This window comes from Echinops telfairi, unplaced genomic scaffold, assembly GCF_000313985.2.
Source record: "Echinops telfairi isolate 266 unplaced genomic scaffold, ASM31398v2 ScPeMD7_7410;HRSCAF=8448, whole genome shotgun sequence".
NCBI classification, from domain to species: domain Eukaryota; kingdom Metazoa; phylum Chordata; class Mammalia; order Afrosoricida; family Tenrecidae; genus Echinops; species Echinops telfairi.
The window spans coordinates 5,856,303-5,874,488 of NW_022111310.1; the positions used below are offsets into that span (position 1 = coordinate 5,856,303).

An 18,186-nucleotide genomic window follows, 5' to 3' on the forward strand; every position below is an offset into this window, starting at 1 on the left:
AAAAACTGGTAATAACTCAGCGAGATATGCATTCAGCTGAGTTTCAAAGAAGTTAAGTAAAATTTCTGAGGGCACAACTGCCTCTTCCTAGGCATGGTGGAGTCAGGGCGTTTGGTCCAAGGACCCTGGTCCTCCGAGGGGCTTGGTTTTGCGCACCTCTCCTTCCTGACCTGTGCGAGGCATGGTCTCTCAGCCTGCTGGGGGCTGGACCTCAGTTTGAGGGAGCTGAAGTTACACAGATGCTTAGTTGGTAAGGTTATGGGCTCTTTTTAAAACTAGCCGGTCCATCTGCCATGGGAGGCTGTGCTGAATTCTTTTTAAAAAATTAAATTTTATTTTAACAGTATTATTGGTATATTATTCATATATCATACAACTCAATAGTTCAATCCCATGAAGAAGTGTTGTATAATCACCACCATAATCAGTTCTAGAACAGTTTCTTCATTCTCCTCCTCATCCTTATTAGCTCCTCATTTTCCCCCACCTTCCCCTGTCCTCCCCCCAAGGAACCCTTAGTCCAGTTACTGTCTCTACAGATTTAACTAGCTTGTGTTTCATGTACTGAAAAACAAGCAAACACACACACAAACGAACATTAACAGCAATAATAAAGCAGATAAAAACCTACTTGAAAAGAAAGCAGAAAAGATGAACCTCTAGAACAGATTTAAATGCATCATAAGGGAGTTCACAAGAGTGGGAACTGAGGTCTAGCATACACACGTCTGTGACAATCCACTTCACAGGGCATTGTGCACCCGAATGAGGCTATGCACCTCCCTGGTCCATCATCAGAGGGGATTCACCAGGGTCTTTTTCTTGTGTGCTTCCAGATCCACTCAACCTTTCATTTCTTTTTGTGCCCTGAGTGACTGCCCCTTTGGACAATGTCCACTGGGTCCCTGGACCTAAGATAAGGTTGGAAGATGGGGAGAGGCATTTGAGACTGAGGCCCGGTATTTATTCCCTGGCTCTCTTCCTACCAGATCAATGTGGGTTGGCTGTGTCCCTTACTAAAGTCAAACCACTCTTTCCTCCATTCCCCTGGGTTCTAGGGGCAGTTCTCTGGCCTTGTCCCCTCAGGCCTTGGAAATGCAAAGGGTCTCACACTTCCCTGCCTTGATAGACTACACTATCCCACTGTTCCCTCAAACCACATCTTTGCAAACAGTTCTCTTTTTCTTTTCTTTCTCTTTTCAACATTGTGATTTGGGTGAATGTTTACAGAGCAAATGGGCTCACCATTCAATGATTGATAGACATGTTGCTTTGTGACATTGATTTCAATGCCCACAATTAACAACACCCTTCTGACTTCCTTCCATGTTTAATTTTAATTTCTCACTTTTCCCACTTTTTCTTACCCATTGAGCTTTTCCCCTGGGCAAATGATGTCCTTTTTATCTCTTCTGGTTGATTGTTCTCTGGAGTTACTGTTCACCTGAAAGGTCTGTCTTTTGCGTGTCTGACCTGGTGGTGTTGTTGGGTAAACTCTGGACTGCTAACTGCAAGGTCTTCGGTTCAGACTCAGCTGTTGCATGGGACAGGATGAAGCTTTCTACTTCCATACATATTTATAGCCCTAGAAACCTTATATGGGATCACTGTGAACCAGAAATGATTCTATGAAAGGGTGTTTTGGGTGGGATTACTTGGCTGAAAGTTGAGGTATTGGGTGAGTTTAGTTCCAGGCCTAAAAGGTAACTGAAAACCCTTTTCTCAGACTGTTTGAATGTGCTGTCCATTCCCTGCTAAGAGCTCTGGTTCTTCTACTTTCTTGCATCTCCTAACCTCAAATATGCATTGTTCACCTGCATTACCCAGGAGACTTGCAAAAAGAGGTGTCGTTATACATTGTAATAGTTCCTTAGAGGATGTTGGGAGCTCACTAGACAGTGACCTGCCGTCTTCCCTTTTCTGGTTTGTGAAGAACAGATTTCACAAAAGTCTGGCCCAGAAGCTCTTAAATTCACTCAGGGGCTTGAAAAACGTTGCATGTTTTCTGCTGAGTCAAAGGAAAATGAAGGAAATTGAAAACCCTGTCACACATTTCCCCCAGTGGAATTGATCGACAAGTTCATGGGCAGAGGCACAGTCGTGCCAGGAGGAAGCTGGGGAGATATCTGAGGTCAATTTAAAATTCCTCTCTGAAAATTGCTGGAGTCTGGTCTGTCTGCAGAATTGGACCTGCAATTTCCTAGGTGACTCTGGGGAGCAGATAAAGCCCTGGCATTTAAAAAAGTGAGTTTATCCTCGAGAGACGCTGCAGCTGGACAGCACTAGGGCTGCTGAGAGAGGAGAAGTGGACAGTTCAAGGTTGTCCCAGGAGATCAAAGATGTATGCCCAACTATAGAAGGGAAAGAAAAGGTATCTTTCATGTCTTTTTACTAGATTACTATATAATTTATTATTCAAATGAGGATTTGTTTTTTAATGCTCAAACCAAAACTTGACTCATTTCAACTCACATGGCAGAATCAAACTGCTCCCTCAGGTTTATGAAGCAGAATCGATGCATTTGAACTCTGGTGCTGGCCCAGAATATTGAAAGTACCATGGACCGCCAGAAGACCAGAGGGATCTATCTTGAAAGAAGTATAGCTAGAATGCTCCTTCATCTCCCATCCTTTGGACGTGCTATCAGGAGACACAGTCTCTAGAGAAGGACATCATGCTTGGTAAAGCAGAAAACCAAACTGGGCTAACTGTCATTGATTGAGTCGAATCTGACTCATAGCAACCCTGGCGGATAGAACAGAACTGCCCCTGTGGCTTTCAGAGACCCCAGGCGTGGAGCAGGTTCTCTGGTCCTGAGATCCCTGTGCAGTGAAGCTCCGGGATCCAGAAGACAGCTCTAACACCAGAGGAGCAGCAGCCGAACCAGGAGCCAGAGCACGGAACAGAGCCATGGACTTCCCAACCATGGAGCAAATAGAACCAAGTGCTTTCAGAGTTAGTTACCTCTGGGCACTTAATTGGGGAAGGTGGGCTTGCTGGCCCATGGAAGTGAAACTGAGCATCTTCGGACTGAGGCTAACTGGATAAGGGTGCTACTGGGCACTTAATTCAGGGAGCGGGGTTTGCTGACCCACAGAGCTTAAGCTGAATGCCTTCGAGTGGAGGCTTCCAGTGGAGTGTACACCTTTTGGGGATTGATTAGCAGACCAGAAAGAACTTTGTAATGTGTCTTGACTAACAACTATCCTGATCATTTCTCGGTGGCATTACAATCTGTTAACTTCCTTAATAAATCTAAGAAGCAACAAAGCCCACATGGAAGAAGCACACCAGCCTGTGTGATCATGAGGTGTGGATGGGATCAGGTATCAGGCATCAAAGAGTCAGAACAAAAAATGATATCAATATGAATGAGGGGGAGTGCAGAGTGGAGACCCAAAGCTCATCTGCAACAATTGGACATCCCCTTACAGAAGAGTCTCAAGGAAGAGACGAGCCAGTCAGGGCACAGTATAGCACCAAATGAAACACACAACTTTCCTCTAGTTCTTTAATGCTCAAGCCCCGCTCCACTCCCACCCCCACTATCATGACCCCACTTCTACCTTACAAATCCAGCTAGAGCAGAGCATATACATGGGTACAGATAAGAGATCAAAACACAGGAAATCCAGGACAGATAAATCCCTTAGGATAAGTAAATGAGAATAGGATACCAGGAGGGAAAGGGGGGTGAGGGGGAAAGGGGAACCCTATCACAATGATCTATATATAACCCCCTCTCAGGGGGATGGACAACAGAAAAGTGGGTGAAGGGAGACGGCAGTCGGTGTAAGACATGAAAAAAGAAAGATAAATTATCAAGGGCTCATGAGGGAGGGCGGGAGAGGGGGAAATGAGCTGATATCAAGGGCTCAAGTAAAAAGAAATATTTTGAGAATGATGATGGCAACAAATGTGCTTGACACAATGGGTGGATGTATGGATTGTGATAAGAGCTGTACAAGCCCCCAAGAAAATGATTAAAAAAAAAAAAAAGAACTACTCCTTTAAGTTTTCAAGTACGTCGGAGCAGAGAGTCTCAGCTTTCTCCCAAATATTCCTGATAGAGGGCAAAAGTACCAACCCTTCTATTATTTTCCACCTGCTGTGGTGAGTTTCCCTCTAGAGGTTGACATCATTCTCGGAGCAAACTGGCACACCAGGCTATGCTGTCCCCACCACACCCGAGGACACTGCAAGGCCAGCGTGATGAACTCACTTGGTTGGCTCTTGGGAGAACCAGGATTAAAATCCAGAACTGTGTGGCTTCAAATTTATCAAGTTGCTCGTCAGATATTTTTACATTGGAATAAATTAGCTTTAGATTTATAAGTGGTGTTACTCATCATTGGCAATATCTACTTCTTTGAGCGGTGCGTTACATCTCCAAAAATCTGTTCTTTTTTTGTGTCCAGGAGGAGTTAAGTTTTGTGTTGCCCTTTGGACCCTTGCAGGCTTGACACAGAAGTCAGATGGTTCTTCCAGTAGACATCTCTGTCTGGGGGTGGCTGGGAGTGGTAACAGCTCAGAGGCATACATGTGATGGGAGAGGCACAAAACATTTATGCAGTTTTTCTGCTTTCCGGACAGTGAGTGGGAGGCTCCGCTTGTCTCATCTCTTGATGTCGACTTTGACCACTTGGAGAATTTTGTCTTAAGTACCACCATCGTAACAAAGGGTAGATAATACCAAACGATGGTGACTTTGCATACTCTTTGCAGCTTGTCTGTTTCCTTTCTTGGCTAAATTAACTCAGCTGACCAGTATTAGTCCAGTTTTATATTCTTTAAGAAGAGCCATGCAAATTCTTCCAAATGAAGATAAAAATAGCTACCTCATAAGATGCTGGTGAGGGCCTATGAATAGATGTCACTAGAACAGTGTTGTGCATGGTGGGAAATAGAACATGCTAGTTGTCCCCCTCCTCCCTTCATCTTTGATTCAAGTCTCTGCTCAATGATCATGTTTCAATGCTGCCTCCGATGACCACTGCCATCACTCGTGTCCTGCTGGGGGTCGTCTTATCTCTTCTTGATATAAGGCGACACCTTGATGGCAGGGATCTTTGTCTCTTTTACTGAATGACATATCTAAGGTAGCTAGAATGTCAGGCACATTGTGGTGCTAAATACATATTGTTGAATGAGCAACTATATTTTACCAGATGGTTTAAGTTCATAGAAGCTGGCTGAGTAGGTCACAAAGGATACGAATTACATGGTTTCATTGAACTTATCTGACATTAGCCCTCGAATTTTATAAGGATCAATATACAAACCAGAGGGAACTCTTTTTTATATCATACAAATGTGATCCACTCTGTTATTAAATGTCATACAAACAAAACAAAGCCATTTCAGAGTTTCATACTAAAGATTGTCCAAAATCCCTTTCTTTTTTGTAATTAGAAAGTTTCCTTATCCATTTTATATTTCTTTGGGTCATGATTGTGAGGAAGAGTCTAACTAAATTGAATTCTCAAGGCAGGGATCATTTGCTACAGCTTCCAGTTGAAATTATTTACTTTTCTTTTGTAGATTTTAGAAAAATCTCTGTCTTGGAGAAAAAAAAACCCAGCAACATTATCTTTTTCTCTCTCTTTATCTACCTACCTACCCACTTATTTTATTCCTGTTGGACGCTCTTACCCTCTGCTCCCAGATTGTGAGGTCTATTGTCTTTATTCATTTGTTTCACAACGACTTACTGAATACAATAGTAGCCAAGTCTCTGCCTCCAGGAATCTTATAATATAATGAAAGAGAAATATATTAAACCATTAAAATCAGATTAAGCATATATATTACATTTATGACCAAGTTTATAAATTATGATGTCTATGCGGTAATGATCAATGTTCATGGAAGCAGCAGTCCAGAAATCAAAACGGTGTTGCATTAACCAAATCTGCGGCACAAGACCTCTTTAAAATGTTAAAGAACAAAGATGCCAATCTGAGGACTAAAGGGCACCCGACCCGAACTGTGGTGTTTTAAATCTCCTCGGATGCATGGGAAAGCTGGGCCATGAATGAGGAAGGCTAGAGGAGAAGGAAAGCGTTTGAATTATGGTGCTGGCAAAGCACACTGAAAGCGTGAAGGATGGCCCAAAGAACAAAGAAATCTATCTTGGGAAAAGTACCATCGGATACTTGAAGTTGAGGATGGATAGATTTCATCTCAAGTACTTTCAACAAGTTATTAGGGTAGACCAGTCCTGGTCTATACTTGGTGAACGAGTTACTATACTTGGTGAACGAGAGGGTCAGCAAAAAAGAGGAAGACCCTCAAGTAGCTGGATTGGCACCAGGGCGGCAAGAGCGGGCTCACACAAACAACTGTGAGGATGGTGCACACCTGGGAGCGTTTTGTTCCGTTGTGCATAGGGACACTACGAGCCAGAACTGAGTCGACAGTGTCTAACAACAACATGAGATAATCCAAGGGACATGATTACATCAGGGAGGCATAATTCAGATTGGATGCAGGGACTATGGGCCAGCTCTGAAGAAGGGATATTTAGAAGAGGGTTTGTAATGAGGAGGAATTAGCTGGGCAAATATCAGGAGAAGAGCATTTGAAGAGGAGACATGTGTAGGGACCACCAAGCAAGAAAGGCACTTGTATATCTCCACCTGAACACTGGCCATATGGTGAAGCGGTTATGAGTGAGGAGGAGACTAAGAAGCAGTGAGCAGGTCAGGCCCATAGGGCATAGTAAGCCATGCTCAGCATTTCAAATTTGGCCCTAATTACCATGAGAGGGCATTGCAGGCTTCTAAGTAATAATCTGCCATGCAGAAAACAGATTGGATCGAGAGCAGAGATCTGTTAGGACGTTCTCACGTGGTCCAGATAATGGCATGATCCGGATGCCTTGGACGTGAGTGATGACACTGAAGCGGGCAGTACATGAGTGTACTTTCAACTTATTGGATAAGTGGAAAAGGCATGTGTGTTGATGGATGCTGAAGGTGGGACATGGGAGGCATTGCGGAGCCTCACCAGTTTCTGGAACAAGTAACTGAATGGACAGTGGTGTCATTTACTAAGGGAAGCAGAAAGAAAAGCCTACTTAGGAGGGAAGATCAAGGATTTAGTTTCTGAAAAGTTAAACTTGAGATGTCTGCAGGGTATTCAAATACACATGCCAAAGAAGAAAGTGGATATGTGATTTGGGGATTCAGGAGAGGCGTCTGTGTTGAAATATAAATTTAGGTGGCGTTGGCAAGTACATGCTGTTTAAAACCTTAGAGTCCATTTTGGATTTTGGCATTGCTGTTTTATTGATATCGGTCTGGTTGGTGTTGTACTGGTTTCGTTAGCTACTTTTTTAAGGACTTGAGACCAGGGTTCTGGGTAGATCTTTTACTTCATCCACCATCCAAATTCTGGCTCATCTTGCAGGTTTCTAATTGTGTCTGAAAAGCAGTATCCACAACGGAGAGCGGGATTTTGACAATTTGTATGCCTTGGGAAAACCACTCACTATCTCTGTGTACAGTTTTCCATCTATAAAATGTAGGGCAGCAGCTGCTTTTAGTATTAAACAAATAAAAATAGATAAAAACTATGATTCTGTAGTCTATGAGTTACTCGTTAAAGTATATATCCTTTTCTAAATCCACCAGGAATTTGTCATTTGACAAGCATCATTGGGAAGTGAGGAAGCTCCGAGTAGCTCGTGAAGGATAATCTAAAGTCAACATCCTGACCAGCAATTAATGGTTATACCACACACTGTTAATGTTAATCTCAGATGCCATGGCTTTAATTCAGAATACCATATCTTCTGCACTTGTAGAAGCAGGGCAAAGGGAAAAGCAGAAAATTGGATATTACTCATCAAAATAGCTTCACATTTAAATCCCAGATAAACTTGTCTCACTGGAAATTAAGAAGGAACACTCATGCAATGGAGTTAGGAAAGGCCTGGTGGCTATCATAGCCCGGACTGCTGACCAGGTGGCCCAGGCAGTCAGAGCACATCCTCACATTGGTCAAGGGGAAGCTACACACAGCATCCACCCTTCTAGCAGCGCCCTCTCCTTACCTCGGTGACAGCGAAACTTCTCTTGCCACAGGGAACCACCTTGTACCACTTGTCATGCAGCACATCCATAAACCCGTGTGACTTGTATTGACTGATTAAGTCAGATATATTAGAGGTCAGGAGAGAGTTTGGCGGGAGACCAATGCCGTATCCTAAGGAAAAAACAACAATAACACAATCTAAGATGAACTCTGCCGACTGTTCTGCCAGGTTGCTTGCCTATGATTGCTTTCAGACCTGATCACAAGGATGTAGCGAATTTTCAAAGGACTCAAAGTGTTGGGGGAGAGAGATATGGATCCATACAATCAAACACATGGTATTTGTGACAAGGTACATTGATTTAGCCATGTTGGAAAACAGCTCAGTAATATGTAGTAAAGTTGAACATTTGCATGCTTGAATACATTCCTAAATAATTCTACAAACACACCAAGATATATGCATTAGAATATTCTTAGAGGCACCACACATAATAGCAAACACTGGAAACGATCCAATTGTCTATGAGAGAATGGATGAATCAGGTAAGGAATCTAGAGAACTTCTATATTCTATATCTGAGGTTTCAACCAACTGAAATTCAGAAACATTTGGAGGTGGAAAGCAAGTAAGTGGACAAAGCAATCCCTCAAAAGTGAAAAGGTCACGTGAAGTCCCTTTGATAGCACGGGTGACACTGTGCGTCACCACATTAGCAGCATCGGGCTGCTAACCACAAGGTTGGAGGTTCAAATCCTCCAGCTGTTCCTTGGGAAGAAGATGAGGCTGGCTGCTTCTGTTAAGATTTAGTCTCTGAAATCCTATATTGGATTGCTATATATTGGAATAGATTCAATCGCAGTGTAATCTAGAAATCATTCGGAGTTCAGGGGAAGATCTGCATAGTTTCTATTCAAATACTTAAAAAAAAACCCCACAACAACCCCCTACTTACTGCCGTCAACACCAACTCATAGCAACCCTATTGGACAGGTTCGAACTGCCCCCGTCCCTGGGCGTTTCCAGGAATGTAACTTTTTGTGGGAGTAGAAAGCCCCGTCTTTTGACTTGAGGAGCGGCTGGGGGTTTCCAAGTGCTGACCTTCCAGTTAGCAGCCTCACCCGTGCCCACAGTGCAACCAGGGCGTTAAAGAAGGAACCTGAAGCCTCCATTTCTACGAGGGATTTTAGTCTTCTCCCCCGGGATGGGGAACACCATCGGCATATTAGTGGGAAATAGATGAACTACAATGACAGAGAATAATATGTACAACTCTTACCTCTACATTACTGAGTAAAGAGGGTCAGGCTTAGAAAATGATGTAGCATGAATTCACTTGATAAATGCAAAATCATTTAAAACAATACTCTTTTAGGAATCCACGTGTATGTGGTATGACATATATTTTAGGAAAAAAAAGGAAACGATGACCCAACGCCGCAGGAGCCTGGCTATTCAGGTTCGAGGAGGAGGGCTATGGGCTGCAGGAGCACACGATTTGCTATCAGAATCGTATTCAGTGCCTTGGACTTGCTGTATCCTCCCTTTGGCCCCAGAATGGCTTTATTTGCTTTCCAAACGGTTACTACACTGTTAATCTCCATATGAAAGCCAAATGGAAGAGGCTAATTAACTACATTTTGTTTTTAGCTGTTGCATATCATAGTTGAGGAAAGATTTATTTCCCTTAAGATGATTGAAGAAGATAAATTAAGAAAATGGCTCGCTTCTTTTTCACAGATAAAGACGAAACAGCTGTCAAGGATCCAAAGACACTTAATGGAAACAAACATCTATAATTATTTTATCTTGCCATTTATTTCCAAGAACATTAGCCTTTTTGTTTCTTTTATGCAGACACACAAAATCCTTTTTAAAAAACACAGGAGACTGAGATGTATGGATAACGAATGAAAGAGAACAGTTAATAATGTAGAAAATTTTTCTTTTTAAAGAACTGTATGATTTTTTTTTCTGGACCATTTTTTTCTGAACAACAGGAAGTCAGGGAATGATGACGGTGTTAAAAGAATCATTAGAAGTTCCCATTCACTGAGCCATTTTGAGCACCTGCTAGGTGCTTTGTAGCTTTTGTTTAAAAGGCAAGCCAGACAATAAAAGACTTTTAGCTGGGCAGCTTCTTCTTCCGCTGATGGTATCACTAGATAACATTTCTATAATGGGTAACACGCAACCAGCTTTATTAAGAAATTTAATTTTATAATGAATGTTATTGACAATTTAGTTCCAAAAACACTTACTGAGCGTCTATTGCTGTGTCAGGCACCATTCTAGGCACTGTGTATGGTAAGCTTCACCTTCATGCAGTGAAATTTACTCAGGGAAGAGGCTCTATGGTAAGTGGCAAGGGTTTAGCAATGAGCAAGGCAGCTATGGTCCCTGCTGTCAGAATGTGCACTCTGTTAGGAGACAGATATTAAACAATCGGCATAACTGCTGGGAGGGAGACACAGAGGGCATAAGAGCATGTAACGGGAGCACTGGGAACTCCCTGGTAGGAGTAAGATGACTGAACTCACTGTTCTTGACTCACTTCTGATCCAGCAACCCTATAAGGCAGAGTAGAACTGCCCCTGGGGGGTTCTGAGACTGTAAATCTCCCCTCCGACCCCATTTTATTAGAAGGTAATCTAGACATCGTACCATTCTATAGTTCAATCAAGCAGTAATGTACAATTATATTACATCAAGCAGTACATCAATTACATTACATCAAGCAGTAATGTACAATTGCTACTAAAATCAGTTTAAGAACATGTTCTCTCTTCTTGAACTCCTCGATATCAGCTCCCCCGTAACTCCCTCTTCCCCCACCCCACCCCCTGGACCCTCATTCGAGGCATTGTCGCTATAGGATCATCAGTCCCGTGTTCCATATATGGAAAAACACATGACACAGACTCAAGAAGGCGACCCACAATGACAAAATACACCAGAGACAAACCCCGCTATGAAAACAAACGCACAAAAAGCGAACACAGAAAATACTGAAAAACAGAACAAGCCCAAAGTGTATAGCAGAGGAAACATCAACTGTTCAAGTCAGGGTTATTATTTTAATCTACTGTACTCATCTCTCCAATACTCTGTCTGCTAACCAGTTTATTTCCATCTCTCGAATTATAGTTAGAGGGAAATTACCAGCGGGTGATTAATTCCTGGGTAGATCCTGCAAATGTATTTTTGCACACCACGTCATCCCGCACACCAGAATCTCACAATTCTGATACTCTTCCCTCCTTCAGATTTGGATTATGTAATTTGCAATCCTTGAGTCATAGACGTTGGTGTGCTTCCTCAATGCGGGCTTAGTTGACGTCTCATTCAGATGGCTGATTATCTTGAAACAAGCCTGTAGGACTCCAGACATTATTCTATCTGATAGCCAGGTATCATCTAATTTCTTCACCACACTATGCTATAGCACCCACACCTTCTGGGTTTCCTTAATGAAGGCAAGTTTCAAGGGAGACCATGTCATACGAACGAATCATTCCTAGATTAGAACTAGGATTAAGTATGAGCCCCAGATCCACTCCAGAATCTATGTTTTCATCTGCTTCTGGCTCCCCGTGGAGACCTCCTTGTTAATGTTTGGTAGAGAAGTTTATTGATCATCTCCGTGGAGCATAAGGACCGTCTGTTAATAGTGAGACGGTAAATCTTTATAGGAACAGAACACTTCATCTTTCTCCAGTGTAGCAGTTGGTGGGGTCAAACTGCTGACCTTGAAGTTAGCAGCCGAATGCATAATCCACTCCATCACCAATGCTCCTCAGTGGGATGGGAGTCCAGATAGTTAGGCCACTTTACTCCAGTCATATGGTTTTTCCCTTGAGACAACAGTTTCAGCAACAACAACATCATTGATAACATTTATGAGGGTTTAGTACTACATATCAAGTATAAACCTTTTACACACTTCACTCCATTTTGTAGACCATGTATTAGACCAAGACTATACACTAGATTGTGGTAGATTGTTTAAATCACTCTAGGCTTCTAATCGTAAGAACATTGGCTCAAATATAAGATCAGTACTGGGTCGTGCTGCAGTTTGTTGTTCATAGGGGCGATATGTGTTGATTCTGACATGACTGCACTAACAACAATAAGAAGAACTATAGATATTAAACACGTGTTCAACATGTACACTTGTGTCTAATCCCTAAAAGCACCCATATAGAGTAGTTACCACTTATGAGACATAGCATTTGAGTAAGTAACCGGCTCAAGGTCACCCACTTAGAAGAAGGCAAAGCTGGTAATTTGGAAGTAGGTCTGTTCCAGTCTAATGCGAACGCTTATAGAATGATACCACGTGGGAGGTCAATACTTTCCCCCCTTCGATACAGCGTCACTACGGCCATTTGATGCAACCCCCCCACACTAGGCAATTCAGTAAAAAGCCACACTTATTGAAGCTGGTGGTTTGTTTTTAGCAGACCCAAATGCACATGATCCACGGTCAGGTTATTGGGAAAAAAAACCAAACAACCAACAACTCTACAAACTTTTAATCAGTTGTGGGGCTTTACGATAAGTACTCTCATCTGGTACATGAATGTGTCCAGTGGAGCTCCGCCTTTGACTCTCTGCATTGCCTGTTCTCAAAATCCTATTCAACCCAATCATGCTAGTCCAGAAGAATAGAATCATGATAATTCATCTTTGTTTTTATTTGATAGGCCTTTATTGCCCACCTATTCATCTGTTCACTCATTCCACAGTTACTTATTCTGTGCCAGATGCTCCACTAAGTGCTCAGGATTTAGACACATGGTCTAGGCGTAAGAAGCTTCTGGCGGCGTGGGGGAGATGAGGCACACACGAATAACAACATAACATGGGGGGACGTTCCATGATGTTGATTTGGAATACCTGGGTAGATGAGGCACACGTACAATACAGGTAAAAGTCTCGTGATTCGAAGCCCAGGAGGAGGCGAGGGAAGTATGGGGGAATGAGAGGCGGCCATGAGATCAGAGGGTGGGGAAGACACTGTACAGCGGACCGAGGTAGAGGTAGTTCAGTAGTTGAGAGAATACATAGCCAGCAGGCTCAAAAACTGGAAGCTGATACTTATGCTAAATCTTGTACATATTCTGAAAATAGAACGTTGGCACTACAACAAAAGTATTAAAATGACCCTAGGGAAAAGCAATGCTAAAGTTGCAGTGACATTTATTAAAAAATTGTTATGCAGGAAATAATAAATATTAAATCACCGTACTCCATCATGTCCAGGTTAAATTGCAATCGACTGCTAAAAATAACGTTACGATCATTCAAAATTTTCTCGTTTAATACTTATCTAGAATGTTAAGATTTTAATGTTGGTTTTCCTAGCTTTAGTTATAATTATTTGATAATTAAAGCAAACGAGGCTTGTGGAAGCAGGAGAGAAACAGCGAGGGAAGCTCTGTGCACAGAAGGGGGCTGCAGTAAAAGAAATAAAAATCCATCTTCTTCAGAGATGAAAAAAAGTAAAACCTTGACTGTTTCATTTCATTTTTAATCCGTCGCTTTTCAAATTTGATTGTGTTCATTGGTCAAAGAATTCTTATTTTTCAAATTGCTGACTCAGCTCAGGGCAGCCTGCCCGGATCTCTTTCTCATTAGAAATGTGGCTTCGCAATAAAGACAAGGTTGACTATTTTGTGGTCGATGGATGAAGCAAAATGGAATCCTTCAGCCCTAAAGATGAAGGCATCAGACTCCCTGGAAATTGGACACAGCTTAATAGCCCAAGAGAACAATTTCCTGGTCTTTTCTTCATGGATAACTCAGCTTTGCTCACCCAAGAGGGGGAGCGATGGGATGTGGCTAGTGAATGCATGCTGAGAAATCTACCGACCAGCAGAATCTTTCCGAAATGGGGCTGAAAGGGGCTCTTTCTAAAAGGACGTCTCGCAGAGGGTTTAAAATACTTTAGTGGACAAAGCTCCGTTCGGTTTTGCAGTTTGTCCTTGGGATACTCTGTGTATCCTCTCTCGAACTCTAGAGGCCTGGCTCCGGAGCCCAGCAGGGACTATGGGATAAGTGTTGAGTTGCTAACACCAGTCAGGGGTTCAAACTCAAGAGCCAATCCATGGGAGAAAGATGGGGTGTGTTCTGGTAAAGATTTGTAATCCTGGATTTGGGTTATTGGCTACGATCCCCCGTGATAACCCTAACTATGAAGAAAACTTAAAAATGCGATGAGAAGTTTGTGAGAGAAACCAAGGTACTTGGAAGGGTATCCTGGCGGCATTGGGTCGTCGATTAGTTTCAAATGATCACTTCAATATACTGGACAATAATAATTTATTAAGTATTTCCTGGTGGCATAGTGGGTTACCAGTCGGGCCATTAATGGCAAGGTCAGCAGTTTGAAACCATCAGCCACTCCAAGGGAGAAAGATGAGGCTTTCTACTTCCATAAAGATTTATGTCTTGGAAACCCACGGATGCAGTTCTATTTTTTCCTATAGGGTGGCTATGAATCAAAATTGACAGCTAGCAGTGGATTTGGTTTTGAGTGGAGGCAAGCTTCTGCATGCAGTACACGGCAATCGCATCCTAGATGTACTATCAATAGCCTTGTTCTGCAGAGGAGGAACCAGAGAACACACATGTACTCACCCAACTAATGCCACCCAACTAGACAGAAATGCCATTCCAACCCAGGCTCTCAGACTCCAGAGCCAGTGCTCTAAGGACTGCATGAAAAGAATTACTTCTAAGCATGTGAAAGAGCAAACTCAAAAAACTGTCGAAGACCATTGGCAGCAAAAGTACCATTACTCTCTGTCCTCCTTTGACCTTAAGGTCATCTAGTTCTAATGCCTACCTTTGGCGTGTGTATTCATTTATTTCTTGAACATTGTCATTGTGCCCCTAGTGTTTCGTATTTAATATGACTAAAGGTTTTCCACATGCTTTTGATTTCTTAATAGTTTGGGTTTGCTCTACTGTGTACCTAAGAGTGCCCTTGAGGAGGAGTATCCACTGTTACTCATTTGGCTTACCTTGACCTTTAAAGCTTAAATGAATGCAGAATGGTGAAGTGGGGGTGGGGGGTGGGGTGGGATTCAGAGGTCACATTGGGTTGGGATGATATCAATACAACATAGAGTGAATCAATGAACTCTATTTTCCCTCTTAAGTAAATTCCTTAAGTCATTTAACTACTTGGAAAGTATATGCAGATTATCAGGATGCTTTCAATTAATTACATTAGTAAGTCAATTAAGAACTTGTTTTAAAATTTAACTTCATGAATTATCTAATAGGTAACACATCATTTATCCCCTAACTTTTATAGACATAATGTTGGACTAGGACCCTGTGAAGGGGTACAGACAGGCATATCAAGCATTTCCATGTGCTACATGGGTATTGTCCAGTAATGTGTTGATGTTTTTTTTGTCTACAAAATCTAATTTATTAATAATAAAGTCATTTTTAGAAGGTCAAGCATCCTAAATGTTGTTAAAGGAAAGCACAAAATACTGAAGAAATTTTCATTGAAAGGGCAATATAACCCCCAAATACCAAGCTCCTCCCTGCCATTGACTGATAGTGACCATGCAGGACAGGGTAGAACCAGCTCCCTCCCTCCACCCCCCACCCCATGGGCTTGCTCAGCTAAGACTTTCGCCAGGACCTGCAGCCTATTATTTACGTAATTTGTAAGTATCCTCCTTTGTTTTGCCTAAGCTGTGCTTTCAGGTTGTGAGCTTGTTGAAAAGGTCAGTGCAGATTCAAGTTTCTGATTTGCTCCTCCATTGTTTTGAGAAGAAGCCCACCATGACAACAATGCTCTCGACTTCCATCTGCAGTCGGTCCTCCTTTTCCCAGGGAGAACTCTTCCACGCACCATTTTGTGTTTATACACTTTGGAAACAATGTGGTGTCTAGAGAAGATTGGATCTGCATGAAACTAAGTCTCATGAGCACAGATGGAATTGTAAACAGGAAACCAGTGGGGAGTTAATTGTGTGGCATCTGGCACTGGGGTCTAGCAGAGGCAAACAAGCCATCTCCCCACTGCCTTCTGACAAGAGAGGGCTACCCCCTAAAGACAAAGGTGGAAAACGGAGTCCCCATTCTTGTGCCTGCTATCCATGATTCATTGTTATTAGCTGCTAATGGCAGAAGGGATCTCAATGACTCAGTGCATTTAGGACAAAAAGTAAAATGTAATATCCCATAGCCCTGGATGCCACAAAAAATGGGAAGATTTCCATGGTTTCATCAAAATGAGGTTATGCAAGGATAACAAATACTCGTTTGGTTGCCTCTTTCTTTTCTCCCTTCTGTACTTTTACTGGCTCTGACTGTAGTCACAATAGGCCACCCCCATGAGCTGTCTCTTTCCCTGGTTCAGGTGGGGACACTGGGACAGGACAGGAAATGGATTTCCACTGGAGAAAGCAGCATTTGTTGTTACGCTCTCATTCGTTACCAAAACAAAATAGACTAAAGGGAAGACAGAAACCAACTGTGGTTAGAATACGGAGCACCCGGAATCTGGATGGTCTTTAAAGGATAGGTAACATAAAGGAAGCACAGCTTTCTGACAACAGGCTTTAGGCACTCCTATGGGATTGTTTCCAGGCCAAGTGCTTTCTGGCAAGTGAGAGTGGCTGTCTTGAGAGCCAGCATGTACTGTCAGGGGGAGCGGGGAATTCAGAGACTGAAATATGCTGGTTCAAACTATCGGGTCCATATATCAACGATTGTCCAGAGTGAAAGGTTCTACTGACAGGGCAATCCCTCTTTGATCCTGAAGTTTGATTGATTGGTTGATCAAGTTGGAAGCAAAAGTTTGATACTCATGGGAAGGAAGGCAAGTTTAAGGTCCCAAACAAAGTTTTGTTTAGGGTTTAACCTATGAAATGGGATATAGATACCTATTTTAAATATCTATTTTCCACTTTTTAGAAAAACACTGAAATGCTTGAATATGCTTGTCTGTACCCCTTCACAGGGTCCTAGTACAACACTATGTCTATAAAAGTTAGGGGATAAATGATGTGTCACCTATTAGATAACTCATTAAGTTAAATTTTTAAAGATTTGGACTCTAAGCCTAGTGGTACCATCTCATTGCATGATCCTGAAGACTCAGTGTCATATTCCTTGGCTTTCTTGTGCCTAAAATGAGTGCATTGGATTAGATGGACATTGGGTCTTTCTTGTTGTGAAAGATAATCATTCTAGTTTTTGCAATGGACTCTTTATAGGATCTAGTAATTAGTAAGTACATATTAAATTTAAATCTGACTCATTCATTTATTATCCTGTGGGACACTCCCAGATATTTGAAGAGCAACTTTGGGTAACACGTTTGTTGTTTTTTTGCCCTTAAGCAATGGGTAAATTAATGCTTGTTGAGTAGGTAAAAAACTCCTAAATTCAGCAACTTAATAGTGAAGTGCTTAAGAGTTGAAAATGCAAGGAGTGGGGAGCCACTCGGCCCCCATGCCAGCTATGTGGACAACAGCCCCTCCCCTCAGAAGAAGCTACTTGAGAGGACAACAATGAAGCTGTAGTTAGGGGAGAGGGGCATCTCTGATCAGAGCAAACGGGAGCACTTAGGGGGAGGAAGAGAGAGTGGAGCACATCCTGACCCAACAGGCCTGGAGGACGACATCCCTGCTCTGAACAGCCTGTGGACAGAGTGGACAATATGGCTGATCCCACCACGAGACACGCCATCCCTTGATGGCCCCGGGCTCTAAGGGGGACAACACTGGAGACTCAGTGTCGGGACTGGCCCAGACTGACCCTGAGCCACGGAGGCAAACCACAAAATGTGTGTGGCAAAGCAACCGTGGGAGCAGAGAAGAGAGCCCCCGAGGGTGTACAAAGGATAGACTTGGGGGCCAGAACACGGTACCCCATCGGTCTTGACTGAAGGACACACCTAGAGATAAAAAAATCACACCGATCTATTTATAGGTATTTCTTTCTCCTTAATTTTTTTTTCTCGTTTAATTAACTTATTCTGCTATGGGTAATTGGTTTCATTTTTTGTTGCCATCGCTGTGCTGTCACTGATTGCCTATCTTGCTATGGCTTGGTTTTTCATGCATATTAGTATCTCTACAGATCTATCTAGATAAGATAGACTGGATGA

The 18,186-nt window shown here is 42.5% G+C and overlaps 1 protein-coding gene across 1 annotated transcript in view; it reads right to left on the reverse strand.

Annotated features, from left to right (window-relative positions):
• The window catches only part of GRIN3A (glutamate ionotropic receptor NMDA type subunit 3A), a 209,187-nt gene that overhangs the window by 38,088 nt on the left and 152,913 nt on the right, over positions 1-18,186 (reverse strand). The window contains exon 6 of the mRNA XM_004710974.3: positions 8,058-8,209. Within this exon, the coding sequence (XP_004711031.1) occupies positions 8,058-8,209 (152 nt within the window). The remainder of the gene's footprint in view (positions 1-8,057; positions 8,210-18,186) is intronic.